Below are 25781 nucleotides of genomic sequence, written 5' to 3'. Positions count from 1 at the left end.
AGGCTGCCATGTCCCTTTCTCTTGTAGGATCCACCATATACCGCCACAGAGACCTCGCCGGCCACTGCTATTATGCCCTGTGTAGCCAGGACTGCCAAGTGGTCAGAGGGGTTGACAGTGACTGTCCGTCCACCACACTGCCTCCTGCCCCAGCCACGTCCCCTTCGACATCCACCTCCGAGCCCGTCACTGAGCTGGGATGCCCAAATGCGGTTCCCCCCAGAAAGGTAACCCCCTACTTCTCACCCTTCTGAAGGCTCAGGGGCCCCTACAGGGAACTTGAATGTCTTTGCAATTAGTCTTCAGCTGCAAGGTCTTGAGAAGGTCACTGGCCCTAGTGGAGGCAGCCCGGCCGTCAGGAGAGGGCCGTGCTGTAGCCTGGCGTCTCTGATCCCCCCGGACTTCCCAGGCACGTGCTTTCTAGACACTGGGTGTGTGGGGCCCAAGCCTGGGGCTGTGCTGAGGACAGCCAGGGCCAGAGAAGCTGGATGAGGCTGTGGCCCTGGCTGCACAGCCAGGGAGTGTGGCAGAGCCAGGGAGGAGCAACTCCCACACCAGAGGCCCCTGCCCCGGGCCAGCTCGGTGTCTGGGGTGGGTGCTGAGGGTGGGGCGGGAAGGAGACTGGGGCACAGCCACCCTCCCCTGTCCCCACACGGGACTCTCGGGACTCCGAGAACCAAGGGGTGCCCCGGAGATCGGGAGAGGGCAGACCCTGCAGGTCTCTGGGCTTCTGCAGAAAGGTGAGACCTGGGCCACGCCCAACTGCTCCGAGCCCACCTGTGAGGGCAACAACGTCATCTCCCTGCGCCCGCGCAGGTGCCCGAGGGTGGAGAAGCCCACCTGTGTCAATGGCTACCCAGCCGTGAAGGTGGCTGACCAAGATGGCTGCTGCCATCACTACCAGTGCCAGTGTGAGTGGAGCGCCGGGTGGGAGCCAGGGCAGCCGGGGCAGCCACTCCCCACCCAGGTGGAAATGGGTGGGGCTTGGCTGAAGCAGAAAAGAATTGGGTGGGACAGCAGGAAGGACTTCCCAGCATCAAGGCGGGGGTGCATGGGGCTGAGCCTCCCCACTTAGAGGTGCTGAGTGAATCCCTGTGAGCCTTGGAGCAGCCTGGCTGGAGAAGGTGGAGGAGTCTGTCCTTGCCTCGCTCCAGCCTTGTCAAGAGCCTGCTGCACAGACCTCTGTGCAGGCACTGGCCATGTGTGTTCTGATGACGTGGAGGGTCTCATGCGCCCTGTGAGGCGAGACGGTGGGGGATCAGGAACAGATGTGACCTGTTGGGAGGAAGCCCCAGGGCCATGGTGCCACCACTCGAGCCGCCTGTAAGGCTGCCCCTGGGGCCTGGCAGGTGTGTGCAGCGGCTGGGGTGACCCCCACTACATCACCTTTGACGGCACCTACTACACCTTCCTGGACAACTGCACGTATGTGCTGGTGCAGCAGATTGTGCCCGTGTATGGCCACTTCCGCGTGCTCGTCGACAACTACTTCTGCGGTGTGGAGGACGGGCTCTCCTGCCCGAGGTCCATCATCCTGGAGTACCACCAGGACCGCGTGGTGCTGACCCGCAAGCCAGTCCACGGGGTGATGACCAACGAGGTGGGGGCGCGCCCAGTGTGCCGGGGAGGGTGGGGGACGAGGCTTTCCCGGCAAGAGCCTGAGCAGCGGCTGACCGCCCACCCGCCTGCCTTCTGACTTCCCGTCAACTGCGCCCTGCGTCCAGATCATCTTCAACAATAAGGTGGTCAGCCCCGGCTTCTGGAAAAACGGCATCGTGGTCTCGCGCATCGGCATCAAGATGTACGCGACCGTCCCGGAGCTGGGAGTCCAGATCATGTTCTCTGGCCTCATCTTCTCGGTGGAGGTGCCATTCAGCAAGTTTGCCAACAACACCGAGGGCCAGTGCGGTGAGGCCACAGGGCTCCTGGGCATCATCTCACATTCACGGGGGTGGGGGGTGCCGGGCAGGGACATGGCCTCCGTGTGCCACGTGTGCCGGTGTCTCTGCTTTCTGGCTGCTCTGCTGAGTGCAGGCCACACGCATGAGGCTTACACCTGCCGGTATCTGCAGCTCCCCGGTACCATGGGGACTGTCCCAGGGTTGTTCTCGGGGGACAGTGAGACACACGCAGGGCCCGCTGCAGTCCACCAAGGTGTGACCCTGAGACGCCAGGGTCCTGTCCCCCAGCTGGGGGTGCCAAGCCCCATGGGCAGTGGGGCCAGCCGGCTCTGCTGTCCAGCAGCCTGACTCCCACCGCGTTTGCCCAGGCACTTGCACCAATGACAGGAAGGATGCGTGCCGCACGCCTAGGGGGACGGTGGTCGCTTCCTGCTCTGAGATGTCCAGCCTCTGGAACGTGAGCATCCCCGACCAGCCAGCCTGCCACGGGCCTCGCCCGACACCCACCACGGTCGGGCCCACCACACCGCCTGCTCCGTGCCTGCCATCACCCATCTGCCAGCTGATTCTGAGCAAGTGAGACTTGGGTGCAAGGGAGGGAGGGTCAGTGCGGCCACCCCACCTCCCACCCTTCCAAGGGCTGGAGGGGAAGAGGCGCATTTTCAGGGGGCTCCTGAGAGGAAATGAGAGCTGCTGGTGCCACAGGCCAAGGAGGGGCGGGTGTTGGGGACAAGTGGGTGCCGGGGAGGGGTGGGCACTGGGGAGGGACGGGCACCAGGGAGGGGTGGTCATGGCTGGAATGCTGCCAAGGGGTCGCCAGGGCTGGCCGGCTGGGCCATCTCTGAGGCTCTCTGCTGGCTCAGGTGTATGGACGGGGGCATCGGTCACTGCCCCCAGGCAGCTCCCAGGTTTGCAGGGCAGGGGTTGGGGGAGCCAGGAAGAAGAACTTGCAGAAATAAATGGATGATGCCATCTGGACCCCCACCCCCAGCCCCCAAGCACACAGAATGTGTGGAAGGAGCCTGTCCGGGGATACAGGAGGGCGGCCCCACACCAGCGGCTGCTCTGGGACTCGCCTCGCCTGGGGACTGCCCTGAAGCCTGGGAGCCTGACGTAGAGCAGGCAAGTGACTGGAGAGGCTGCACCCAGCACCCCGCCCATCCCTCCCACGGGGTCTTTGAGCCGTGCCACGCCGTGGTCCCCCCACTGCCATTCTATGAGGGCTGTGTCTTCGACCAGTGCCACATGACCGACCTGGATGTGGTGTGCTCCAGCCTGGAGCTGTATGTGGCGCTCTGCGCGTCCCGAGACATTTGCATCGACTGGAGAGGCCAGACCAACCACATGCGCTGTGAGTGCCACCACTGTCCTCAGGGTCCCAAGTCGCTTGTGAGGGGCACAGGCACGCCAGGTGGACCATCAGGGTGGGCTCGGCCAGTCAGGGTGGGACCTGGAGGAGGAGGGGGCACCCCCAGGGCAGAGTGCACCCGGTTCCCTGGAGAGAAAGGAGGGCGTCCACATGGGGGAGCCCATAGCGGGGCACTGGGGTGTGGGAGGCTGTAGCGAGGCCCAGGCCCACGGGTGGCTGCAGGCAGCTCTGGAGCAGATATGGGTGCCCAGTGGCCCACGGTGCTCTGGGTGGGTGCCCTCCCGCCCTCTCAGGTGTGGCTTTCCCTCCCCACAGCATTCACCTGCCCAGCCTACAAGGTGTACCAGCCCTGCGACCCGAGCAACCCCTCCTACTGCTATGGGAATGACAGCGCCAGCCTCGGGTAGGCACCCTCCCTCCTGGCCCTGCTGTGGGCTGCTGGAGCCACCCAGCCCCCAGCCTCCCACTGCATCTCCCACTCCCAGGCTGGGGCCCTTCCCACCCGGAGGGAAAAAGGAGACCCACCAACCCTATGCTCTCCACAGGGCTCTGCCGGAGGCCCGCCCCATCACCGAAGGCTGCATCTGTCTGGAGGGCATGATGCTCTTCAGCACCAATGCCTAAGTCTGCATGCCCACGGGCTGCCCCAGTACGTGCCCCAGGCCAGGGCTGGGGGCTGTGGCAGGACTGGGCCTGTGAGTGTTGGCCAGGTCCTGGGGTCTGCCCCGGGCCCAATACAGGACCCTGCCCCTCGCCCCTATTGTGGCGGCTGACCCCCAGTGACCTCAGATCTCTCTCCTTCCAGGGTGTCTGGGGCCCCACGGACAGCCGGTGAAGGTGAGCGGCAGGCATGACCCAAGAGGGCACTGGGGTCCAAGAGCCCGAGGAGGGAGGCTCTTGAAACACTGGCCCCAGAAATGGTCAGATGGGGCTCAGGGGTCGGGGTGTCCTCTCCATGCCAGAGGCCCAGAGAAAGGGCCGTGGGAGGAGCCGGGCTCCCAGAAAGACTCGGGATCTCCCTTCCCAGGTACCCACTCTGTCCGCATCAGGGACAGTGCCAGGGCCTCTGTCCTGGTGTTGCTCTGTGGATGCCAGCCCTGAGGCTGGCTGTGCTCCTCCCTTCCTTGGGACCCCCCCCTTCTGCCCAGCCAAGACTGTGGAGGTGTGAGGTCACCCCACAGCCTGCCAGTCACCCCACAGCCTGCCCACCTTGCAGAGCTTCGTGCCCATCCCTGGGCCCTACCCTGCAATTTGAAGCCCTACTCCTGCGGGGTCCTCAGCTGCGGGCCACACGGCCTCCACACCTGGCCACCCGGCACTGCATGAGCTGGCCTGGCTGCTGCACCCCTGGGTGGAGCCGCTGAGGACGCTGGACCTCAGTCCCCTCCCTTGCAAGTGGGCCACACTGTCAGCATGGACTGCCAGGAGTGCACGTGTGAGGCGGCCACGTGGACGCTGGCCTGCCGACCCAAGCTCTGCCCGCTGCCCCCTGCCCGCCCCCTGCCCGGCTTCATGCCTGTGCCTGCAGCCCCACAGGCTGGCCAGTGCTGCCCCCAGTACAGCTGCGGTAAGCCCTTTGCTGGGTGGGGGGCATGGCTTGGCAGGCAGGTGACCCAGAGCCCACTCGGCCCGGCCTTTGCTGCTGCCTTGGGGCGTGCACCTGGGGACAGTGCCTACGAGGGCATCTCCTCCTCCGCTCCTGCAACAGCCTCATCTGGAGACCCCCCCAGCGGGCTGTCGAGGCAATCCGCAATCCTGGAGACCCCTGGGGGTGGGCCTTCGGGCGGGGGCGGGGGACAGACTCCCGATTGCCTCCCTCCCACCCCCGCAGCCTGCAACACCAGCCACTGCCCCACGCCCGCGGGCTGTCCTGAGGGCGCCCGCGCAATCCCGACCTACGAGGCGGGGGCCTGCTGCCCGGTCCAAAACTGCAGTGAGTGGCCTAGACCAGGCCCTGTCAGGGGCTGTGGGCTGGCATCTCCACCTGGGATTTTGGGGGGCCATAACCAGATGCCACTGTGGCTTGTCCACCACCGGTCTGTGACTCTGGACTGAGCCTTCCACAGGGATGAGGCTGGACAAATCTCCCATGGCTTCAGGTGGCCCCAGTGTCCCTCTGGGCCAGAGAGGATCTCAGGGACCTGTGCACCCTGGGCGTGGTGTGGAGTGGCTGAGGGGCTGGCAGGGGGATTCACCATCAGCAAGGTGGATGTAGGGGCCCGGCCTTGTGTGCCTGTCTGGGTGGGCGCTTTTCCCAGCCCTCCTGGACTTTGGCTGTGCCCATTGCTCCAACCTCCCCCAGCCTCCGTTTCAGGTGCCAGGCCCGGCAGGGTGGGGTCTGGGGAACCGACCTTCCATTCTCAGGAGTGCAGCCGCGCTCCCTGCAGCTGCCACGAGGTGGCAGCACAGTCAGGCCCGGCACCTGTCGGCTCAGGCCTGGGCTCCAGGCACCGCAGTGCCAGGGGAGTCCCGGGTCTCGATCCACATCCCTCAAGGCCTGCCCATGGCCCTGGGAGGCTGAGGACACCCCTCATGGCTTACAGGCACATGGCAGCCTGGAGGGCTTGGGCTGGGCCGGAGGGCCTCGGTCCCTCCCACCACTATGTGCCTAGCCCTGTGAGGAGGCCCAGCCAGTCCCAGAGTCCCTCTTGCCCGCGGGCCACGTCTGCAGGTACTGGGAGGTCAGAGGGCAAGGCCGGCCCAGTCCCTACACCAGGATTTTTGACCCAATGGCAGGCAGCGAGGCCTCCGTGGCTCCCAGTCTTGGCTCACATCTGGGGGTTGCTCTGACAGGTCTCAGGGCTGGGGTGCCCTGGAACCCCCAGGTCCAGTTCCCCAGCTGCCTGCCCGCACGCCCTGTCCCAGTGTGTGCTCCCAGACACCTGGGCAGTGGGGCTGCCTCCGAGCCTGACTCCTGGGGTGAACGGGTGGGGCAGAGGCTCCCCAGCCTCGACCCATGTCCCCTTGGCGGCCAGGCAGAAGCACAGCCGGGAGCTCCCGCTCTAAGAACTGTTGGCTCCAGTGCTTGGCTGACCACCTGACCTCACAGCCTCAGGGCACCCTAACCAGCACCACTGTGCCCGGGGTGGATCAGGTATCCTAGAAAGCTGCCAATTCCTCTCAGGGTAGGGTGGGAACTGCTGACTAATCCCCCACCCCCTGGGGTGAGCTTGGCCCCATGGCCTCCCGCCCAGCCCTCCCTGCCTGGAACACGGCAGAGTGGCCAGAGGTAACCGGATAGCAGGTCCCTGGGAGGGAGCAGCCGCCTCCCTGCCGCCCACCTGGGTCGCCACAGCCCCTGGCCCCGGTTATGCAAGTCGCCATTCCGGAAAGAGCCACAGAGCTGGGTGTGGCCCCAAACACCTTGGCAGCTGCCAGCCTGCCCCTGCTCCCCACTCCTCCAGGACATGAGCGGTAAGAGGCCAGGGCTGGCCTGGGTGGCCCCTGCCCCACCCCCCACACTCCCGTGCCAGGAGGCCGCCTGGCGTATGGCCTTGGCGGAGGCGTCACGTCGAGGCTGGACACTCATGATTCTGGGACCCCTCCAGGAGCCAAAACTTCCCCCAGGCTGATGGAGAAGCGGTGTCCCGCCACGTGCCCGGGGGATCCATATTGGGGCCCATACTGGGGCCAGGTCCCAGAAAAGGGGACCTGGGAGGCTCCCGGCCATGGGGAGCAAGATGGACAGAGACGCAGGGCTCAGGGGTCTGTGACCGTGGAGGGTGGGCTGTGCTCTCAGCCCCCTCCCAGCTCTCCCCAGCATGGCAGCACCCAGGGCTCCTGGGGAGCTGGGTCCCCGTAGTCGACCACATCTTGGGGTGTGCACAGGCAGCAGCTCTGAGCTCCCGGGCAGCAGGGTGGGTCCCCGCGGTTGGCCACGTCTTGGGGTGTCCCCGGCAGCAGCTCTGAGCTCTGGGCAGCAGGGTGGGTCCCCACGGTCGGCCACATCTTGGGGTGTGAACAGGCAGCAGCTCTGAGCTCCCGGGCAGCAGAGTGACTTCTCAGAGCAATCAGAGATCCAGGGCACCTGCCTGGCCCAGGCGCAGAGAGATGGACGCTGCGGTGGCACAGATGCCAGCTGAAGCTCTGGGAGCAGAGAGACCGGAGGATGATTTTAAGGAGGCTGGGGCCAGTGTGGGGAAGCAGGGCAGCTGCCCCGGGCTGGCCACTCACCCTGGGCACAGCTCCTGCCCCTAGGTGTGCCTGTGTTCAGGACAGGCACCGACTGTGTGCTCGAATGTCCCTAGGCAGGACCTGGAACGTGTTTGACCCAGGGACAGCCTCATGGGGGACAAAAGACTGCAGAAGAGATGACCACCTACGTCGAGAACCCGACTGAACCAACAGAGGAGCCATGGGTGCCGACGGGACAGCCCCGCAGAGCCTTGGCTAGAGCGGCCCGAAGTCAGCGCGGTTCTTCCACACCCTGGACCACCACCAGAAAACGACCATGTCTCTGGCTGTGTGAAGCTGCGTGGTGAATGTCCATGTCTCCAGCAGCGGGCTGGAGGGATGCAGAGGAGGACTCAGAGAGGGAAGGGGCATTGCACACACAGGCGTGGCTCCCCCAGGCCGACAGCGGCTGGTGAGAGCTTTGGAGGAAGTTGGCAAACTCATTGTAGAATCTACCCAGACTGAAAAAAGGTCCTCAAATATCCAGGTGGATTTGGAAAGACATGAGCAAAGAGTACATTGCCCTGCCACCCAGGAGGGCTCCCCGGCAATCATCGCAGGGAAAGCGCTCCTCCCCCCAGGTCACAGTGGCTTCCAGCAGCCGTGCTGTGTGAACTGCCCCACGCAGGCCAAAGGGACCCACTGAGGGCCCGGTGAGGTGCCCGTGTCCCTGGGGCCTCGCCGTGTTGCAGGAGCAGTGTGCAGGGCTGTCAGCGCCTGAGCATCTGCTGGGAGGCCTGCAGCGTTTGGTCGCTGAGCGCTCACAGCCCAGAGCCCAGGGATGGAGCCTGGCCCTCACAGTGAGCAGAGCAGATGAGATTACCTGGTGGAAGGCACCCCACAATGGAGCTACAGGGCAACATAAAGCAGAAAAGGAGAATTCAAGATATTGGGGCTAGAACTGTGGGTGTGCTGACCAGAGCCTGCGGGAGCCCAGGGTGCTTGTGGGGTCGGGGGTGGCGGGACAGAGAGCCCCGCTGGGAGCAGGGCTGCGAGAGAGCCCCCGGCCAGGGTGGCTGGACCAAGGTGGGCCAGGAGGGGTGGATACAGAAGTGGCCAGGCCAGGCCGAGTGAGGTGGGCTTTGGAGGTCCCAGCAGAGGCACCTCGAAGTCTGCCTCAAATCCTGCTGCTTCTCACTCACCCTGAGGCTTTCTCAATGCTCACAAAACCCACCTGGAGGTCACACCCAGGCTGCTGTATTTTTACAGAATAGAATAAAAAATAAAACTTGTCAGAGGGTGACTATGACAAAGTATGTGCATCCTGGGCCCTGGAGAAAGACATTTTTATGACTGAGGCGTAGACACGGCAGCCCGGAGGACATGGAGAGCAGCAAGTTCAGGTCAGAAAGAAGGCGCCTGCAGGCAGGACTGCATGGCTGGGAGGCCGAGGTGTGTCCGTCCGGCGGCCCCGACACAGGCCCAGTGGGAAGGACGCGCTGGCGCCGCACTCTCTGCTCTCATCCGCCATCATCGTCCGGACCGACTGTTTATTCGAAGGCAACATGCACCCCTCACCGCAATCTCACCCCACTCCCTGCATCCCACAACCATCCCTGCCCGGCCCGCCCACTTCTCCAAATGTGGGGCTCCTCAGCCCTCGAAGCCCACCCCTGGGGTGCCCCAGCCTTGGTGCCTTAGCTGGGACTGTGGGGTGTGGGCTCCTGTGCTGGCCCCGCCCTCACCAGATGAAGGTAGACAATGAAGACTGGGCCATCTGAGCTGTGGGGCCTGGGGGACTCAGAGGCCGCTGGCTGGGCCCCTGCCAGTGGTAGAGGCAGCTCTGTCACCTCCAGGAGCTCACCCTGCTCATCAGCCACCACGTGCCACCCTAGTCCCAGACCCTGCAGGGGCCCCGAGAGCAGTGCTTACCAAACCAGAGGCAGGGGTCCTGCACCCCAAACCATCCACACCCATCCCAGGCCAGCACCCCACTGGCTCCTCTCTGGCTGGGCTGAGCCAGAGGCTCATTCCCACCCGGGCAGGGTTGGGGGGCTGCTCCTCTGATTGTCCTACCCAGAGGGAGACCAGCCTTGATGCACCACCCCTGCAGGGACCCGGGGCTCAGGCTGCCTCGCCCAGCACTCACCCTGGAGGCCTCAGATGCCTGGGCGGGGGCTGGCAGGAGGGGGCCAGGGAAGGGTCCCCAAGCTGATGTCCCCAGTCGATGGCTCTCAAGCTTCCACCCTCCCATGAAAGGATGGTTCAGAATTTAGTGAAAACTGAGAATCCACGTCCTGCCAGGAGGGGCCCTGGCAGGCTGGCTCCAGCTCACAGGGTCCAGGAAGAAGCCCCTGGGGGCAGGGAGGTCACCAGGCCACACCCTGGTGGCAGGATGTGCCTTAGGTCCCCAAAGCCAAGAGGCACTATGGCCTTGCTCCCAGCACCCCGCCCCCCCTGCCTTAGACCCGTTCACCTGTGCGTGCGCAGCTCAGGAAGCCACTGGTAGCTCCACTGAGACCAGCCTCCTCTCCCGGGGTGTCTCAGCTGTCCCCGGGGCCATGTCCCCCCTCCACTTGGGTCTCCACAGCAGCGCCGGCCGAGCTGGTTTGCAGACTCTGCCTCTGGAGAATCGTGGGCGACGGCTCCTGTTTGCCTACGTGTGTGCTGCATGGACAGAGCTGCAAGGCCCTGGGCGGATGTGTGGATATATGGACGTCAATACAAAGAGGCTTGGAAATGCCTCTTCAGCCCTGCTAAGAGCTGGGCCTGGGGCTTTGCCCCCTTCCCTGGAAGCAGAGTATGGGGCTGCTCAGCTGGGCAGACGCCCGTCCATCCAGAGGCTCAGCAACTCCAGGGCAGGGCCCCTGCCGACCCCAGGCGAATCCCACCATCCTCCTGGGTGATAAGGGGTCGGTGCTGAGTGCACTTAAGTTCTGAGAAAGGGGCCTGGCAGCAGCTCTCAGCCAAGCTCTGCCAAAGCCTCAGGCCGGCCATGGGTGAGGCTGCCCCTCGTGTCCCTGCGGCTGGGCAGAACTGGGCGTGAGGCCTTGGTCTGGTCGCCAACCTCCCCTCAACAAACAAGTCCTCATTGTGCCCCTTGAGCCTTTCTGACCACCCTGACCTCTGAATGGGGTAGTAGGTCAGAGTTCAGAGTTCACTCACCACTGTCCTTGGAGCAGCTCTGACTCTGTACCCCACAGGGGTGTGGGCACATCCGCCACCATCTGCTCAGACCACACAGGCTTTCGGAACGTCAGCCACATCCCAGATGTGGGGCAGGCAGGGCCCTGGTGAGGCTGAGTGCACAGACATGGTGGCCAGGCCCAAAGGTGCAAGGGGCGGGGATCACGCCTGGGCCTGTGTCCTGTGAGGGTCAGGCCCTGCAAGTAGGCTGCCCCTCTGCTGCTCGGCCTGCCCCATCCTGGCGCCAGAGTCAGGACCGTGGTGAGTCCCTTGGGCTGGGCCTGGATCTCCCTCTCCCAGTTCCTGCAGGGGCCCTGGGGCCAGGTGGGACAGGAGCCGGCGGTAGCAGGAGCCTATACAGCTTGGGTGTGGGTGCTGGCCTTGGTATCAGGTGCCTCACACAGCACCGGGCCACTGGGGAAGGTGGCCTTGGCCACACGGGGCCACATCGGCCCCTCTGCCAACCCCGCAGGCGCTAAGTCAACATCGGGGTTCCTGGAGGGAAGGGAGGGCTTGTTTGCCGCTGACACTTGGCAGGGAACCGGACAACGTGCGCCCCACTCCTATTTGCTCTGACTCGAGTCGTCTTAATCCTGAGCAAATGCGGCCAAGGGGCCTGCCTCGGCCTTGTCCTCTGTCCACACCCTGCCCGCATCCTCGCCTGCCCGCCACACTGAGGTCACGCCTGCCCACCACACTGAGGTCAAGCCTGCCTGCCACTGTGAGCCACCCCAAGACCCTGGCCCTGCATCGGGGTGCTGCTTCCCCAGGAGACTCACAGGGCTGGGGAGCCACTAAGCATCCACAGTGCTGGGGCCAGGTCACCCCCAACACTGGCCTTAGCCCCTGGCCACGGCGCGCCAGCCCCTTGCATCCCTGTTGCCTGCTCAGGCTGGCTCTGCCATGTCCCCCTCCTCCTCCTCCCACACGTGTCCCCTCCACTTCTCCCTTTGTCCCCCTTCACTACCACACCCCTGCATCCAGGCCCCACTGGGCTACTGCAGGGGACGCACTCTGGCAGCGTTACACCTCTGGGGAAAGTCCTCCTTCACTGTGGTTCTGAACTCGCAGATAAGTTGAATGAGTGGAACATAGACCTCCTCCATGCCCTTCCCCAGGCTCTGGGGCTTGCATTTTGTTCCAGGGACTTTGCTATTTGCTGTCTGTAGCTACATATTTTTCTGAACCTCTGGTGTTTGAGAAGCATGTCCCTTCACCCTTATATACGCAGACGTGTCGCCTAGAAACAGCAGGGGTCCCACCTAGACGGGTCGATGACGTGACATCACAGCCCAGAGGCAGACCCCTCTGCTGTCCTACCCACGTCCATCACAGCTTTCATCTTTCCCACCCCAGGATTTGGCATAGGACCACCTGTCCCACCACTGCCTGCTCCTCAGTCTCCTTGTATCTGGAATCTGTCCTCAGCTTTTGTGTTTCTTGACCATGGTCTTTTGAGGAGAGCAGGCTGGTTATGTTGTGTGACACCCCTAAGTCTGTCTGAGGTTTGCTCGTACTCCGGCTGGGCTGTACCCTGGCAAGGTCACCAGAGGGAAGCTGTGCGTGTCTCCAGAGGATGTGATGTCGACTGGACCCAGCACTGGGACGCCAGCCTTCATCACTTGGTTCAGGGGTGTCTGCCAGTTTTCTCCACTGGAAAGTTGTTGGGAACAGGCCTCCCAAAATCTGCCCATAAACTGGCCCCAAAACTGGCCATAAATAAAATCTCTGCAGCACTGTGACATGTTCATGATAGCCATGACACCCACGCCGAAGGTTGTGGGTTTACCGGAATGAGGGCAAGGAACACCTGGCCCACCCAGGGCGGAAAACCGCTTAAAGGCGTTCCTAAGCCACAAACAATAGCATGAGCAATCTGTGCCTTAAGGACATGCTCCTGCTGCAGATAACTAGCCAAACCCATCCCTTTATTTCGGCCCATCCTTTCATTTCCCATAAGGAATACTTTTAGTTAATTTATGATCTATAGAAACAATGCTTATCACTGGCTTGCTGTTAATACATATGTGGGTAAATCTCTGTTCGAGGCTCTCAGCTCTGAAGGCTGTGAGACCCCTGATTTCCCACTCCACACCTCTATATTTCTGTGTGTGTGTCTTTAATTCCTCTAGCGCCACTGGGTTAGGGTCTCCCCAACCGAGTTGGTCTTGGCAGAAAGTTGCCATCTCCTCCCTTGGAGCTAAGGAGTCTCTTGTGGGAGGTGCTTTAGGACCACATAGTTACTCTATTCCTCCCTAGCTGCTGTGCCTTAACTAGTGTCAATATCCATCAGTGACTCTAATTCCTCCCACTTTTCTTAGTCTTTCTCTCTAAAAACTGGGAGAGCTCCAGGCATTCAAGGAAATCTCTGTCAAAACATCAGCTGAACATGAGCTAAAGGAACACAGACTTCATGATCACACATGACAAGAAATAGTCTTTGGCAGCCAGGCATGGTGGCTCACGCCTGTAGTCCCAGCACTGTGGGATGCCGAGGAGGGCAGATCACCTGATGTCAGGAGCTCAAGACCAGCCTGACCAACATAGCAAAAACAGTCTCTACTAAAAATACAAAAATTTAGTCAGGCGTGGTGGTGGGTGCCTGTAATCCCAGATATTTGGGAGGCGGAGGCAGGAGAATTGCTTGAACCCAGGAGGCAGAGGTTGCAGTGAGCGTGCCATTGCACTCCAGCCTGGGCAACAGAGCAAGACTCTGTCAAGAAAAAAAAAAAACACCAAGAAATAGCCTTTGCAAAATTCACTTAAAAACATCTCAAATGGATCACTACAGCCTTCAATAATAAAAAAAAGAAGAAAAAAACCCCAGCCAACACTAGAAAAAGGGGGAAATCTGATTTCCAGAGTTACCACATTATAATAGTTAAATCCCCAATTTTCAACAAAAAAATCACAAGACTTACAAAGAAACAATATAGCCCATTCAGAGGAACAAAATAAACTGGGAGAAGTTATCCCTGAGTAAATTCAGACATCAGTCTTACTAGCCAATGATTTTAAAGCAACTGTCTTAAGTTGCTCAGAGAACTAAAGCAAAGGATGGACAAAGAACCAAAGGAGGTCAGTAAGACAATGCATGTACAAAATGAGAACACCCACAAAGAGACAGAAATCATTTTTAAAAAGAACCAGACAGATATTCTGTACTTGGAAATTATAATAACTGAAATGAAAAAAATCACTAGAGGGGTTCAACAGCATATTTAAGCAGTCATAAGAAAGGCTCAGCCAAACTTGAAGACAAGGCAATTGAAATGATCAAGTCTGAGGAGCAGAAAGAAAAAAAGATTGAAGAAAAGTGAATAAAGTCTGAGGTACTTGTTGACCACAAAGTGGGTCTTACAGGAGGAGAGAAAGGGGGAAATTATTCAAAGAAACTCAAAAAAATTCAAAGGAACAAAAATGGCCAAAAGCTTCCTAAAATTGATGAAAAACATGAATCTACAAATCCAAGGAGTTCAAGAAACTCCAAGTAGGATAAACTCAAAAGAGATCCACACTGAGACACATTATAATCAAACAGTTGAAAGACAAAAGCAAAGAAAGAATCTCAAAAGCAACAAGAGATGTGACTTGTCATATTCAAGAGATCTTCAGTAAGATTGGCAGCATATTTACCATCAGAAACCTTAATGGCCAGCAAGGTAGTGGATGATAATATTTAAAGTGCTGAAATTAAAAAACAACAACAACACTGTCAACCAAGAATTCTATATCTGGCAAAACTGTCCTTCAAAACTTAGGGTGAAATTAGGACATTACTAGATAAACAAAAGGTGAGAGATTTGTTGCCACTAGCCAAGCCCTGCAAGAAATTTTGCAAGAAGTCCTTCAGGTTGAAATGAAAGGACACTAGACAGTAACTCAAAGTTGTAAAAAGAAATAGATCTTCACTGAAACTATATACATGGACAAATATAAAAATCCAGTATTACTGTAAATTTGATTTTACTCCACTTCTTCTTTTCTACAGGATATAAAAGGCAAATGCATAAAAATAACTATAAATCTATGTTATTAAATACACAAGGTATAAAGATGTAATTTGTGACATCAATAGAATAAAGGGAGGGGTGGAGCTGTGTAGAAGGAGGGTTTTGTGTGCACTTAAAGTTATGTTGGTATCAATTCAAACTAGACTGTTATAACTTTAGGATGTTATATGTCATCCCCAGGGTAACCACAAAGAAAATGCTATAGAATATACACAAAAAGAAATGAGAAGGGAATAAAAATTTGTCACTTCAAAAAATCAACTGAACACAAAAGAAGGCAGTGATGGAGACAATGAGGAACAAAAAAATTAGAAGACACACACACAAAAATAGTAAAATGGCAGTGGTAAGTGTGTCCTTATTAGTAATTACTTTAAATGCAAATAGACTTAGACTCTCCATTTAAAATGCAGAGACTGGTTAAAATCAATTTTTAAAAAACCATGATTGGCTGGGCATGGTGGCTCACGCCTGTAATCCCAGCACTTTGGGAGGCTGAGGCAGGCAGATCATGAGGTCAGGAGATCGAGACTATCCTGGCTAACATGGTGAAACCCCATCTCTACTAAAAATACAAAAAATTAGCCAGGCGTGGTGGTGGGCGCCTGCAGTCCCAGCTACTCGGGAGGCTGAGGAAGGAGAATGGCATAAACCCAGGAGGCGGAGGTTCTAGTGAACCAAGATTATGCCACTGCACTCCAGCCTGGGCAACAGAGTGAGACTCTGTCTCAAAAAAAAAAAAAAAAAGTCAATTCAACAAGAAGATATAACAACTATAAATATATATGAACCAAACAACAGAGCCTCCAGATATACGAAGCAAACTTTGACAGAATGAAGGGAGAAATAAATCGTTCTATAACAATAGCTGAAGACTTAAGTACCACACTTTCAATAATCAATGCAACAACCAGACAGATCAATAAGGAAACAGAGGACTTGGGCAACACCATAGACCAATTAGACATAATGTATATGCACAGAACACTTCACCTACCAATGGCAGAAGAGACATTTTTTTCCAAGTGCACATGAAACATTCTCCAGGATAAACTATATGATAGGATCCAAAATAAGTCTTAATAAATTTTAAAAGATTGAAATCACACGAAGTATTATATAAAGGAATGAAGCTAAAAATCAATAATAAAAGAAAAACTAAAATGTATAAGTCTTAACAGATTTTAAAAGATTGAAATCACACTAAGTATTACACAAAGGAATGGAGCTAAAAATCAATAATAAGAGAAAAACCAAAATGTACAAATATGAGGAAATTGAATATCACACCCTTAAATAACAAACAGGTCAAAGAAGAAATCACCAAAGATATTAGGCATTCTTAAAGCTTGAATGAAAACAAAACCACAATGTATCCAAACTTGTAAGACACACAAGAGTAGTAATGAGAGGGAAATGTATAGCTAGAAACAACTAAATCAAAAAAGAAGAAATATCTTAAATCAATAACCTAATTGCATACCTTAAGGAACTAGAAAAAGAAGAGAAAACTAAACCCAAAGCTACCAAAAGGGAGGACATAATAAAGGTTACAGTAAAAATAAATAAAATAAGGAATTTTAAAAAATAATAGGAAAAAAGAAAGCCTTCAATGAAACCAAAAGTTGGTTCTTTAAAAAGATCAACCAAATTGACAAACTTTTAGCTAGATTGGCTAAGAAAAAAGAGGAGATTCAATTTACTAAAATCAGAAATGAAAAGGATATTACTACAAATTTTATAGGAACAAAAATGATCATAAAAGAATGCTATGAACGATTATCTGCAAGCAAATTTGATAACTTAGAAGAAATAGGCAAATTCCTCAAAAGCACTCTATCTAGCAAAACTGCCTCATGAAGAAAGAGGCAAACTGAGTAGATGTAGAAAAGGAGATTAAGTCAGTAATCAAAACCCTCCTACACAAAGAAAATCACAGGGCCTGACGGCTTTACTGGTTAATTTTAACAGACATTTAAAGAAGAATTAACACCAATATGTATCAAATTCTTCCAAAAGATTGGAAAAAAAGGGCAACAGTTCTGTATTAGTCCATTTTCACATTGCTAAAGAAATACCCATGACTGAGTAATGTATAAAGAAAAAGAGGTTTGCCGGGCACGGTGGCTCACGCCTGTAATCCCAGCACTTTGGGAGGTCGAGGCAGGCAGATCACAAGGTCAGGAGATCGAGACTATCCTGGCTAACACGGTGAAACCCCATCTCTACTAAAAATACAAAAAATTAGCCGGGCGTGGTGGCGGGTGCCTGTAGTCCCAGATACTCGGGAGGCTGAGGCAGGAGAATGGCGTGAACCCAGGAGGCACAGCTTGCAGTGAGCTGAGATTGCACCACTGCACTCTAGCCTGGGCGACAGAGTGAGACTCCGTCCCAAAAAGAAAAAAAAAAGAAAAAAGAAAAAGAAAAAGAGATTTAATGGACTCACGGTTCCACATGGCTGGGGAGGCCTCACAATCATGGTAGAAGGCAAAGAAGGAGCAAAGGCACATCTTATATGGCAGCAGGGGAGAGAGTGTGTGGAGGGGAACTGCCCTTTATAAAACCACCAGCTCTCTTGAGACTTTTTCACTGTTCTGAGAACAGCACCCATATCAACTTCCTAACTCATTCTATGAAGCTAGCATTACACTGATACCGAGGAGACAAAGACAAAACAAGTCAAGAAAACTAAAGACCAATATCCCTTAAAAATATTGATGAAAAAATCCTCCACAAAATACTAGCAAACTGAACTCGGCAGCTTCTTAAAAGGATTCTACACCATGATCAAATGGGTTTTCTTCCTGGGCTGCAAGGGTGGTTCAAGATATGAAAATCAACCATTGAAATACACCACATTAATAGAATGAAGCAGGAAAAAAACCCATGATCATTTCCATTGATGCAGAAGAAGCATTTGCCAAAATTCAACACCATTTCATGGTTAAAAATAAACCAAACCAAAACAAAACAACCAACTAGAAATAGGAGGAAACTACTTCAACATGATAAGGGGGGTATGTAAAAAGCCCACAGCCAACCTCATACTCAGTGATGAAAGATGAAACCTTTTCCTCTAAGATTGGGAAAAAGACAACAAGGCTTGTATTCACCGTTTGTATTCAACATAGTGTTCGAAGTTCTAGCCAGAGAAATAAGGCAAGAAAGAGAAATAACAGAAGCAAAAATTGGTAAGGACAATGTAACATTACTATGTTCACAGAAGACATGATGTTATATATAGAAATCCCCCAAAATTCCACCCCAAAACCATTGAAGCTGATTAAAGCATTCAGCAATTGCTATACACTAGCCATGAACAATGAGAAAAGGACATTAAGAAAACAATTCCATTTACATAGCATCCAAAAGAATAAAATGCTTAGGAAATAAACATAATCAAAGAGGCAAAACATCTGTACACTGAAAACTACACAACATTGTTGAAAAAAATATTTAAAGACATAAATTGGAAAGACATCTTGTGTTCGTGGCTTTGAAGACAATATTGATAAGATAACAATACTACCCAAAGGTAGTACAGATTCCATGCAATCCTTATCAAAATTCTCATGGTACTTTTGTAGAAATAGGAAAACTCATGCTAAACTTTGTATAGAATCTCAAGGGACCCTGAATAGCCAAAATAGTCTTTCAAAAGAACAAAATTGGAGGACTCATACTTCTTATTTTTAAAACGCATGACAACACTACAGTAATCAAGTTGCTGTACTGGCATAAGGACAGCTATATGGACCAATAGACTGGAACAGAGGGCCAGGAATAAACCTTGGCATATATGATCAACTGATTTTCTTTCTTTTTTTTTTTTTTGGAGACAGAGTTTCACTCAGTTGCCAGGCTGGAGTGCAGTGGCACAATCTTGGTTCACTGCAACCTCCACCTCCTAGGCTCAAGTGATTCTCATGCCTCAGCCTCCTGAGTAATTGGGATTACAGGCACCTGCCACCACGCCTGCTAATTTTTTGTATTTTAGTAGAGATGGGGTTTCACAATGTTACCCAGGGTGGTCTCGAACTCCTGAGCTCAGGTGATCCACTGGCCTCAGCCTCCCAAAGTGCTGGGATGACAGGCGTGAGCCACCGCGCCTGGCCCTGGGATGATGGATGTGAGCCACCGTGCCTGGCCTGGTCAGTTGATTTTCAACTTGTGTGCCAAGACCACTTAATAGAGAAAGGGCAATCTTTTTGACAAACAGCTCTGGGAAAACTGTATATCCACAAGTAAAAGAGTGCAGTTGAACACTTACCTTATGAGAGATTTTAAAAATTCTCGAAATAGATCAAACACCTAAACATAGGAGCTAAAATTATAAAACCCTAGAAGAAAACATAGGAGAAAATCTTATGACATTGAATTTGGCAATGATTTCTTGAACATGCAGCAAAAGCACAGGCAGTAAAATAGATAAATAAGACTTCATCAAAATTAAAACCTCTTGTGCATCAAAAGAGTGAAAAGACAAGCCCAGGAGAAAATATTTGCCAATAAAATATATCTGATAAAGAATCAATATCTAGAACATACAAAGAGCTCCTAAAACGTAGCAACAACAAGAAAACCCAATAGATCCAACTAAAAAATTGACAAAGGACATGAATGGACATTTTTCTTTTTTCTTTTTCTTTTCTTTTTTTTTTGAGAGGAAGTCTTGTTCTGTCACCCAGGCTGGAGTGCAGTGGCGTGATCTCAGCTCCCTGCAACCTCTGCCTCCCGAGTTCAAGTGATTCTCCTGCCTCAGCCTCCCGAGTAGCTGGGATTACAGGTGCTCATCGCTACGCCTGGCTAATTTCTATATTTTTAGTAGAGATGGGGGTTTCACCATGTTGACCAGGCTGGTCTCGGACTCCTGACCTCAAGTGATCCACCCGCCTAGGCCTCCCAAAGTGCTGGGATGACAGGTGTGAGCCACTGCACCCGGCCTGAATGGACATTTTTCCAAAGGAAATGTGTGAATGGCCCATGAGCACATACAAAGACACTGGACATCACTATTAGGGAAATGCAAGTCCAGACCACAGGGAAATATCACGAGGTGATTTGTTTTTAAAAGATAACAAGTGTTGGTGAAGATATAGAGAAATTGGAAATGCTGTGCACGGCTGGCGGGAGCGTAAAACAGCACAGCCGCTGTGGAGCAGTCTAGCAGCTGCTCAGAAAGCCAAACATAGACTTACCGTGTGACCCAGCCATTCTGCTCCCAGCCAGAGGGACTCCTACCTGAGGAACTGGAAACAGGGACGCGGACTCCTGGGCACATTGCAATGTCCATCGCAGCCTCATTCACGAAGCCAAAAGGCAGAAGCAGCCCGAGGGTCCATCAACGGGCGAATCGATGAACCCAGCAGGGCCCATCCATGCAGTGGAAAATGACTCTGCCTTAAACAAGGAAGGAGACCCGGACACAGGCAACAACACGGACGAAACTTGAGGACATGGTACTCCGTGAAACAAGCCAGTCACGTCAGAACGGGTATTGTATGAGTCCATTTATACGAGGTCCTCTAGAGGACCAAACTTAGGGAGAGAGGTGAGGTTGTGGATGCATGGGGCTTGGGGAGGGGAGTGGGAGCTGGTGTTTCATGGGGACAGAGTTTCAGTGCAGGACGATGGGAAAGCTCTGGGGATGGTTGGACAACAGTATAAGTGGACTTAATGCTCCTATATTCATTTAAAAATGGCAAAATGGGCAGCGCGGTGGCTCACTCCTGTCATCCCAGCACTTTGGAAGGCTGAGGCAGGCGGATCACGAGGTCAAGAGATTGAGACCATCCTGGCCAACATGGCGAAACCCCATCTCTACTAAAAATACAAAAATTAGCCGGGTGTGGTGGTGCACACCTGTAGTCCCAGCTACTTGGGAGCTGAGGCAGGAGACTTGCTTGAACTGAGGAAGTGGAGGTTGCAGTGAGCTGAGATCGAGCCACTCCACTCCAACCTGGCGACAGAACAAGACTCCATCTCAAAAAAAAAAAAAAAAATTGCAAATTGGGTGGTGCGGTGGCTGACTCCTCTCATCCCAGCACTTTGGGAGGCTGAGGTGGGAGGATTGCTTGAGGCTGGGATTTCCTGACAGCCTGGGCAACAGAGTGAGACCTCGTCTCTACAAAAATAAACAAACAAACAAAGCTAAAATGATCAATGTTATGTCACATACATTTCGCCACTGTTTTAGAAAAAATGCCCTATAGTTTTCCTGCTTTAAATGATCCAATCAATTCGCCCCACTCCCCCAGGCTCCTCCCCACACCTGACCCTGCCCTCACCTCTGGCTCCCCTCAGCCCCCTGTGCCCCAGCCCCAGCCACACCAGGTGCATTTGGACCCTCCAGGGGGCCAAGTTCATCCCCGCCTCGGCGTCTCTGCACCTGCTGTTCCCTGGTTTGCAGCTCAGCCGTCATCCTCCCACCCCACCCAGAGGATCATCGTCTTTTGTTCCTTGGAAGCTGGTGCTGCTGCTGCAAAGTCCACACTACTGGAAGCCTCAAAGTAGGGGGGACTCTGTTCTAGTCTTTGTCAAATCCCACTGCCCAGGGCAGCACCAGGACCCAGCTGGGGCTCCTTGGAACTGGCAGGAAGGAAGAGGGTGGGGAGACAGGCAGAGACGGGGGTCTGTGCAAAGATCAGGAGAAACCAGAGCAGGTCGTTGGGGGGCTGAAGCCTTCACACAGGGCAGGGGCCATCCCAGGGGGGTCTCCTTGACTTGCAGCCCCTGTGCAGGGCATCCTCAGAGCAGGGGCAGCTCAGGGCACCGGGACGCCCAGGTGGAAGGTGACCTGCCATCCCGCAGCTTCACTTCCTGCCGGGTGATTCGGCACCCCTAGTTGTGCCTGTCGCTCAGTGGGCTGGGGTCTAAGGGCCATGAAGACCCAACACACCCCCACCTGCTGCTTCTGGACACCAGGCACTGGCTCTGAGACCCCCGGGCCTTGCTGGACACCTCCCCAGGTGTACTGGGCCAGGGGACAGGGGCCTGGCCATCCCAACACCCAGGAGCAAGCAGCCCGTCACCTGCCCAGGGCCCCGAGGCCTGGAATACCTTCCTGCTGGGCCCACCCAGCCCTGGACCTGTCCCGCTCGGTCACACACTTGGACCCTCAGCCCATCAGCAGGTGAGCCCCCAGGAGCGTGCGTGTGGCCTGGTGAGGCCTCCACCCCAGGAGGTGGGGGGCCCCTGTGCCAGGGAGCAGGAGGCTGCCGAGGTGGAGGGTCCCACACAGCCACCACCCCCTGTCCTCAGCACAGCCTGGGGCCTGGCTCTGAGCAGACCAAGAGCCCATCCCTGCTTTGTGACGCCCCTGGGCTGTGCCTGACACCCCAGGTGTCCAGCGTGGAGCTGGGGCCCAGCTCAGTGCCTGGGGGCTGATGGACCCTGGGCCCCAGCTCAAACCTGCAGCACTGTGGTCAGGGGAGGGGAGGGCTGAGCCACGTGGGGACCCCAGCCCCAGTGACGACTCTTTGCAGTGGCCAAGCCCTCCAGGTGGCCCCCCAGGGATGAGGGTCTGGGCTTGGGGCAGCTGGTGACAGCAGATGGTGGCCCTGATCACTGGTGCCTGGACGGCCTCTGGAGGAGTCTGTGGGGTCCTGGATGGGTCCTCATTCATGGCAGGATTAACCCCCTTGGGTTCTGTGTGGCCCAGGCCGCCTCTTTGTCCCCACTGCCCCCTGGCCAGTATGACGGACAGTGACCCACCCAGGGCTGGGCCTGGCTCAGACCCCGTCAGAGCCGCAGGGCAGGTTCCTGGCACGTCCGAGGCGGGAGGCTCCTCTGCACTCCAGTAGGCTGTGCCTGGCCCCCCTTCCCGGCAGGAACCGGCTGCGTCTCTTTCCTTCCTTTATCTTCTGTTTTCAGGGCCTTCAACTGTGAAGAGGCGAACTCTTCAAACATGCTGAGCAAACAGGCCAGACTCCCGGGGCCACATCCGGGATGTCTCAATAGCTGTGGCCTTGACGTCCACCTCGGACCCCTGCCCCGGACCCAGCCCAGTTCCCAAGGGGCCCTCTGCCTGGGGAGGTGCATAGCGGGAGGGATGAGGGCAAAGTCGGGGCCCCCACTTGTTTGGTGTCACTGCGTGCCAGCAGCCACAGGCGGGCGAGGCTGTTCCAGGGTGGAGGCGGGGGGGTTGGACCACAGGCACTGAGCAGGGACAGAGGAGCTGCCTGAGGGTCGCAGCTCTGCCACGGAGAAAACGCTATCTCGCTGATGCCGAGGTGCCCGGCCCACTTGAGCTGGGGGTGAGGGGGCTGCTCCCCAGTGGGCCACCAGCCCCCATGAAGGCTGCAGGCACTGGCCGTGGTCAGGGAGGGCAGGGGACAGGCAGTGGGGGCCAGCAGGGGAGACACCAGGCTTGGCCCCACCACCCAAGTGGGCATTGGCTTGTGAGCTGGAGCCGCGGGCAGGGAGGCGGGAGGCCACGAGGGCTTGTGGCCAAGGTGGGAGATCCGGGTGGGTGCGTCGGGGGGACGTCCGCAGCAGAGGCCTGGGCAGCAGGCGCACCCCTCCCGCCGGTGCAAGGGATGAGGCGCCACAGCGTTCGGGAGCCCCCCATTTGCCCAGCCTGGCCTGGAGCAGGCAGGAAGGCCGGGGACGGGGGTCTGGCCGGGGCCTGGGCGCAGTCACAGCCATGAGCCCAGGGGTGGGGACTCCGGCCCACCCTCCAGACCACCCTCAAGGCCCACTGGCCCAGGCATCCCCGGCCGCCCCTCCCGCCCTGCCGTGCCGCAGCGGATCTGTGGGCCTGGATATGAAAGAGAGCTTTAAGACCCCGGAGACCTCGGAACCTTCAGCTTTGGAAGTGACGTTGGTGGGGTGGGGGGAGCACAGGCTCTGGAGTCCCCGAAGTGAGCGGGGAGCAGGGGTCTGCACTGTGCTGAGATCTGGGAGACCCCCTCCCCCCACCCAGGTACAGGGCCAGGCAGAAGCCTAAGGTGTGCCCTGAGTTGGAGAAACTGCCACAAAGAACAAAGGAAGAAGGCGGGTCCCAGCCTCCACCACAGCCCTCTCGCTCTGAGGAGCTACCTGGGGGCCTCAGCCATGAGGGGTGACAGGTGGCAAAACGGGCCAGGTCCGTTCATGTTGCTGTGCAGCTGTCTCCGCCCTCCATCTCCAGAACGTTCTCATCTTCCCAAGCTGAAACCCTGTCCCCATGAAGCACCAGATCCCCATCCCCTCTGCCAGCCCCTGGCGCCCACCGTCCACGCTCCGTCTCTGCGGGTTTCATGACTCCAGGGGCAGCACACGAGTGGCCCCTCCTGCCTTTGTCCTCTGTGTCCACCTGCCTCACTCTGCACAGTGTCCCCAGCTTCCCCCATGGAGCAGCCTGGGCCAGCCTCTCCTTTTCACAGCTGAACCGTATTCCACCGCACGGATCGGCCTCACGATGCTGACCCAGTTCTCCGTCCAGGGACACGTGGGCAGCTTCTGCCCTTTCTCAGTGATGCTGCTGTGGACATGGGTGTGCAAATGTCCCTCATGACCCGTCTTCAGTTCTTCTGGGGACAGACCCAGAGTGGAGTTGCTAGTCACCCCCACCAGCAGGGCACAGGGCTCCGGGTCCCCACGTCTCTGCCAACACTTCTTACTTCCTGGGTTTCTTGATCCCCGCCGTCCTATTGAGTGTGAAGCAGGTCAGAAGCTTTGAAGACGGGTTTTCTTCTTGCCCCAGAAACTCCACCTCTAAGAATTTAACTTCAGAAAGACAAACGCGGGGGAACTGGTGCAGGGCCCCTGTGACGGCGACTGTGACACAAACAAAACAACAGACCTGGAAACCACCCTAGGGTCCCCATGGGGCCGGACGAGGCCACACCACCCGACCTGGTGCTTCCCGCCTGGGGTCTGCGCCACGGAGCGTTCAGGACGCTGGTGGCCAGGGAGCCAGGAGGTGGGAACACCTGAGGTGCAGGTCACACAGGCAGGAGGTGTTTGCAAGAGGTGTTTGCAGCGCAGACGGAGTGTCCTGCAGATGACGCTGTCTGTCCTGTAGATGATGCTCGTCGGGGACGTTTACCACGTGGCCCCCGGGAAGCCCACCCGGCACCAGTGGGAGGTGCTAGGCTTCTGCGGCTCCCACCTGGGGCAGGCTGAGGACCCCGGGCAGGTCCGGGACCCCCCGGAGCAGCTGATTCCTCAAGCCTGCCAGGGTTAACGAGGAGGCCCCAGAGTGAGGTGGAGGCCAGATGGGACTCAGGGCTGGAGCCTCTGGCCTGGCTGGATCAGGGCTGGCGTTGGACAAGCATAGCTGACTCCCGATGTGCACTGCCAGGAGACACTCTGGGCCTCAGTTTCCCCTTGAACGTGAACCTTGAAACAGATTAGCCCAGAGACCTCCCACGGACTCCAAGGGTCTGGTCAGCTGGGCTGGGGTCTCTGGAAATAGGGCCTCCTCCAAGGACCCCCACAAGCCACCCAGACTGAGCATCCTGGCCACGTGCATGCCTGAGCTCAGGCTGAGCAGTGGTGGGAGAGGAGCTCCAGCCTCGTGGGCCCTCCCCTGGCTGGGGGAGCTGCCCAGAGGCTGGGGTTCCCTTCCAGCAGGAGCTGGAGTGGGGATGGGTGTGAGGCAGGCTGGCTGACCACTGTTTCCATGGACCCTGCATCCAAGGCCAGCCCTGCCTTCCAGCAGCTTTGCCATCTAGGACGGGTGCCAGGCGGGATAGGCCCTTCCTTCTCCTCTCCCTTCTGATTCTCAGAAGCTGCTGGGGGTGGGGGCGTCCTGGGCCTCAGGGCACAGAGCTGCAAATCCTTCCTGATCCAGGCCTCTCCCCTGCCACAGCCCCTCCCCGAGAGCAAACACACGTGGCTAGAGCGGGGAAGAGCACGGTGCCCTGCGTGGCCTGGCCTGGCTTGGGGCCAAGGCTCCCTGCTACATAAGCTGGGGCCCCCAGGGGAGCAAGCACCCGGCCTGGCTCCCTCCCTGCCCGTCCCCATCCCCCCACCCGTGCCAGCCCCCAGGATGGGTGCCCCGAGCGCGTGCCGGACGCTGGTGTTGGCTCTGGCAGCCGTGCTCGTGGTGCCGCAGGCAGGTAAGAGCCCCCCACTCCGCCCCCTCTCGATGCCATCTTCACGGCGGGGGTCTCTGCGGGTCGCTTGCCTGGGAGCTTCTCCTGCAGAGTGGATGGGCAGATCCCCCTACGACCCCCTGAGTGTCCTGCATGGGACCCTACCCGTCCCCAACAC

At 56.5% G+C, this 25781-nt stretch overlaps 2 protein-coding genes across 2 annotated transcripts in view; both read left to right on the top strand.

Annotated features, from left to right (window-relative positions):
• LOC100603077 (mucin-5AC) overlaps positions 1–24750 on the top strand; it is a 51825-nt gene extending 27075 nt beyond the window's left edge. Inside the window, 13 exon segments of the mRNA XM_030810054.1 lie at positions 28–227; positions 737–911; positions 1350–1600; positions 1725–1908; positions 2270–2477; positions 3074–3252; positions 3586–3673; positions 3816–3919; positions 4076–4107; positions 4651–4837; positions 5102–5203; positions 23264–23406; positions 24589–24750. Of these exon segments, the coding sequence (XP_030665914.1) occupies positions 28–227; positions 737–911; positions 1350–1600; positions 1725–1908; positions 2270–2477; positions 3074–3252; positions 3586–3673; positions 3816–3919; positions 4076–4107; positions 4651–4837; positions 5102–5203; positions 23264–23406; positions 24589–24750 (2015 nt within the window).
• An 807-nt stretch (positions 24751–25557) lies between these two features.
• MUC5B (mucin 5B, oligomeric mucus/gel-forming) overlaps positions 25558–25781 on the top strand; it is a 36909-nt gene continuing 36685 nt past the window's right edge. The window contains exon 1 of the mRNA XM_030811524.1: positions 25558–25627. Within this exon, the coding sequence (XP_030667384.1) occupies positions 25558–25627 (70 nt within the window). The remainder of the gene's footprint in view (positions 25628–25781) is intronic.

Source organism: Nomascus leucogenys, chromosome 4 (assembly GCF_006542625.1).
Source record: "Nomascus leucogenys isolate Asia chromosome 4, Asia_NLE_v1, whole genome shotgun sequence".
Classification (NCBI taxonomy): domain Eukaryota; kingdom Metazoa; phylum Chordata; class Mammalia; order Primates; family Hylobatidae; genus Nomascus; species Nomascus leucogenys.
This window is presented reverse-complemented; position numbering and strand designations above follow the sequence as displayed.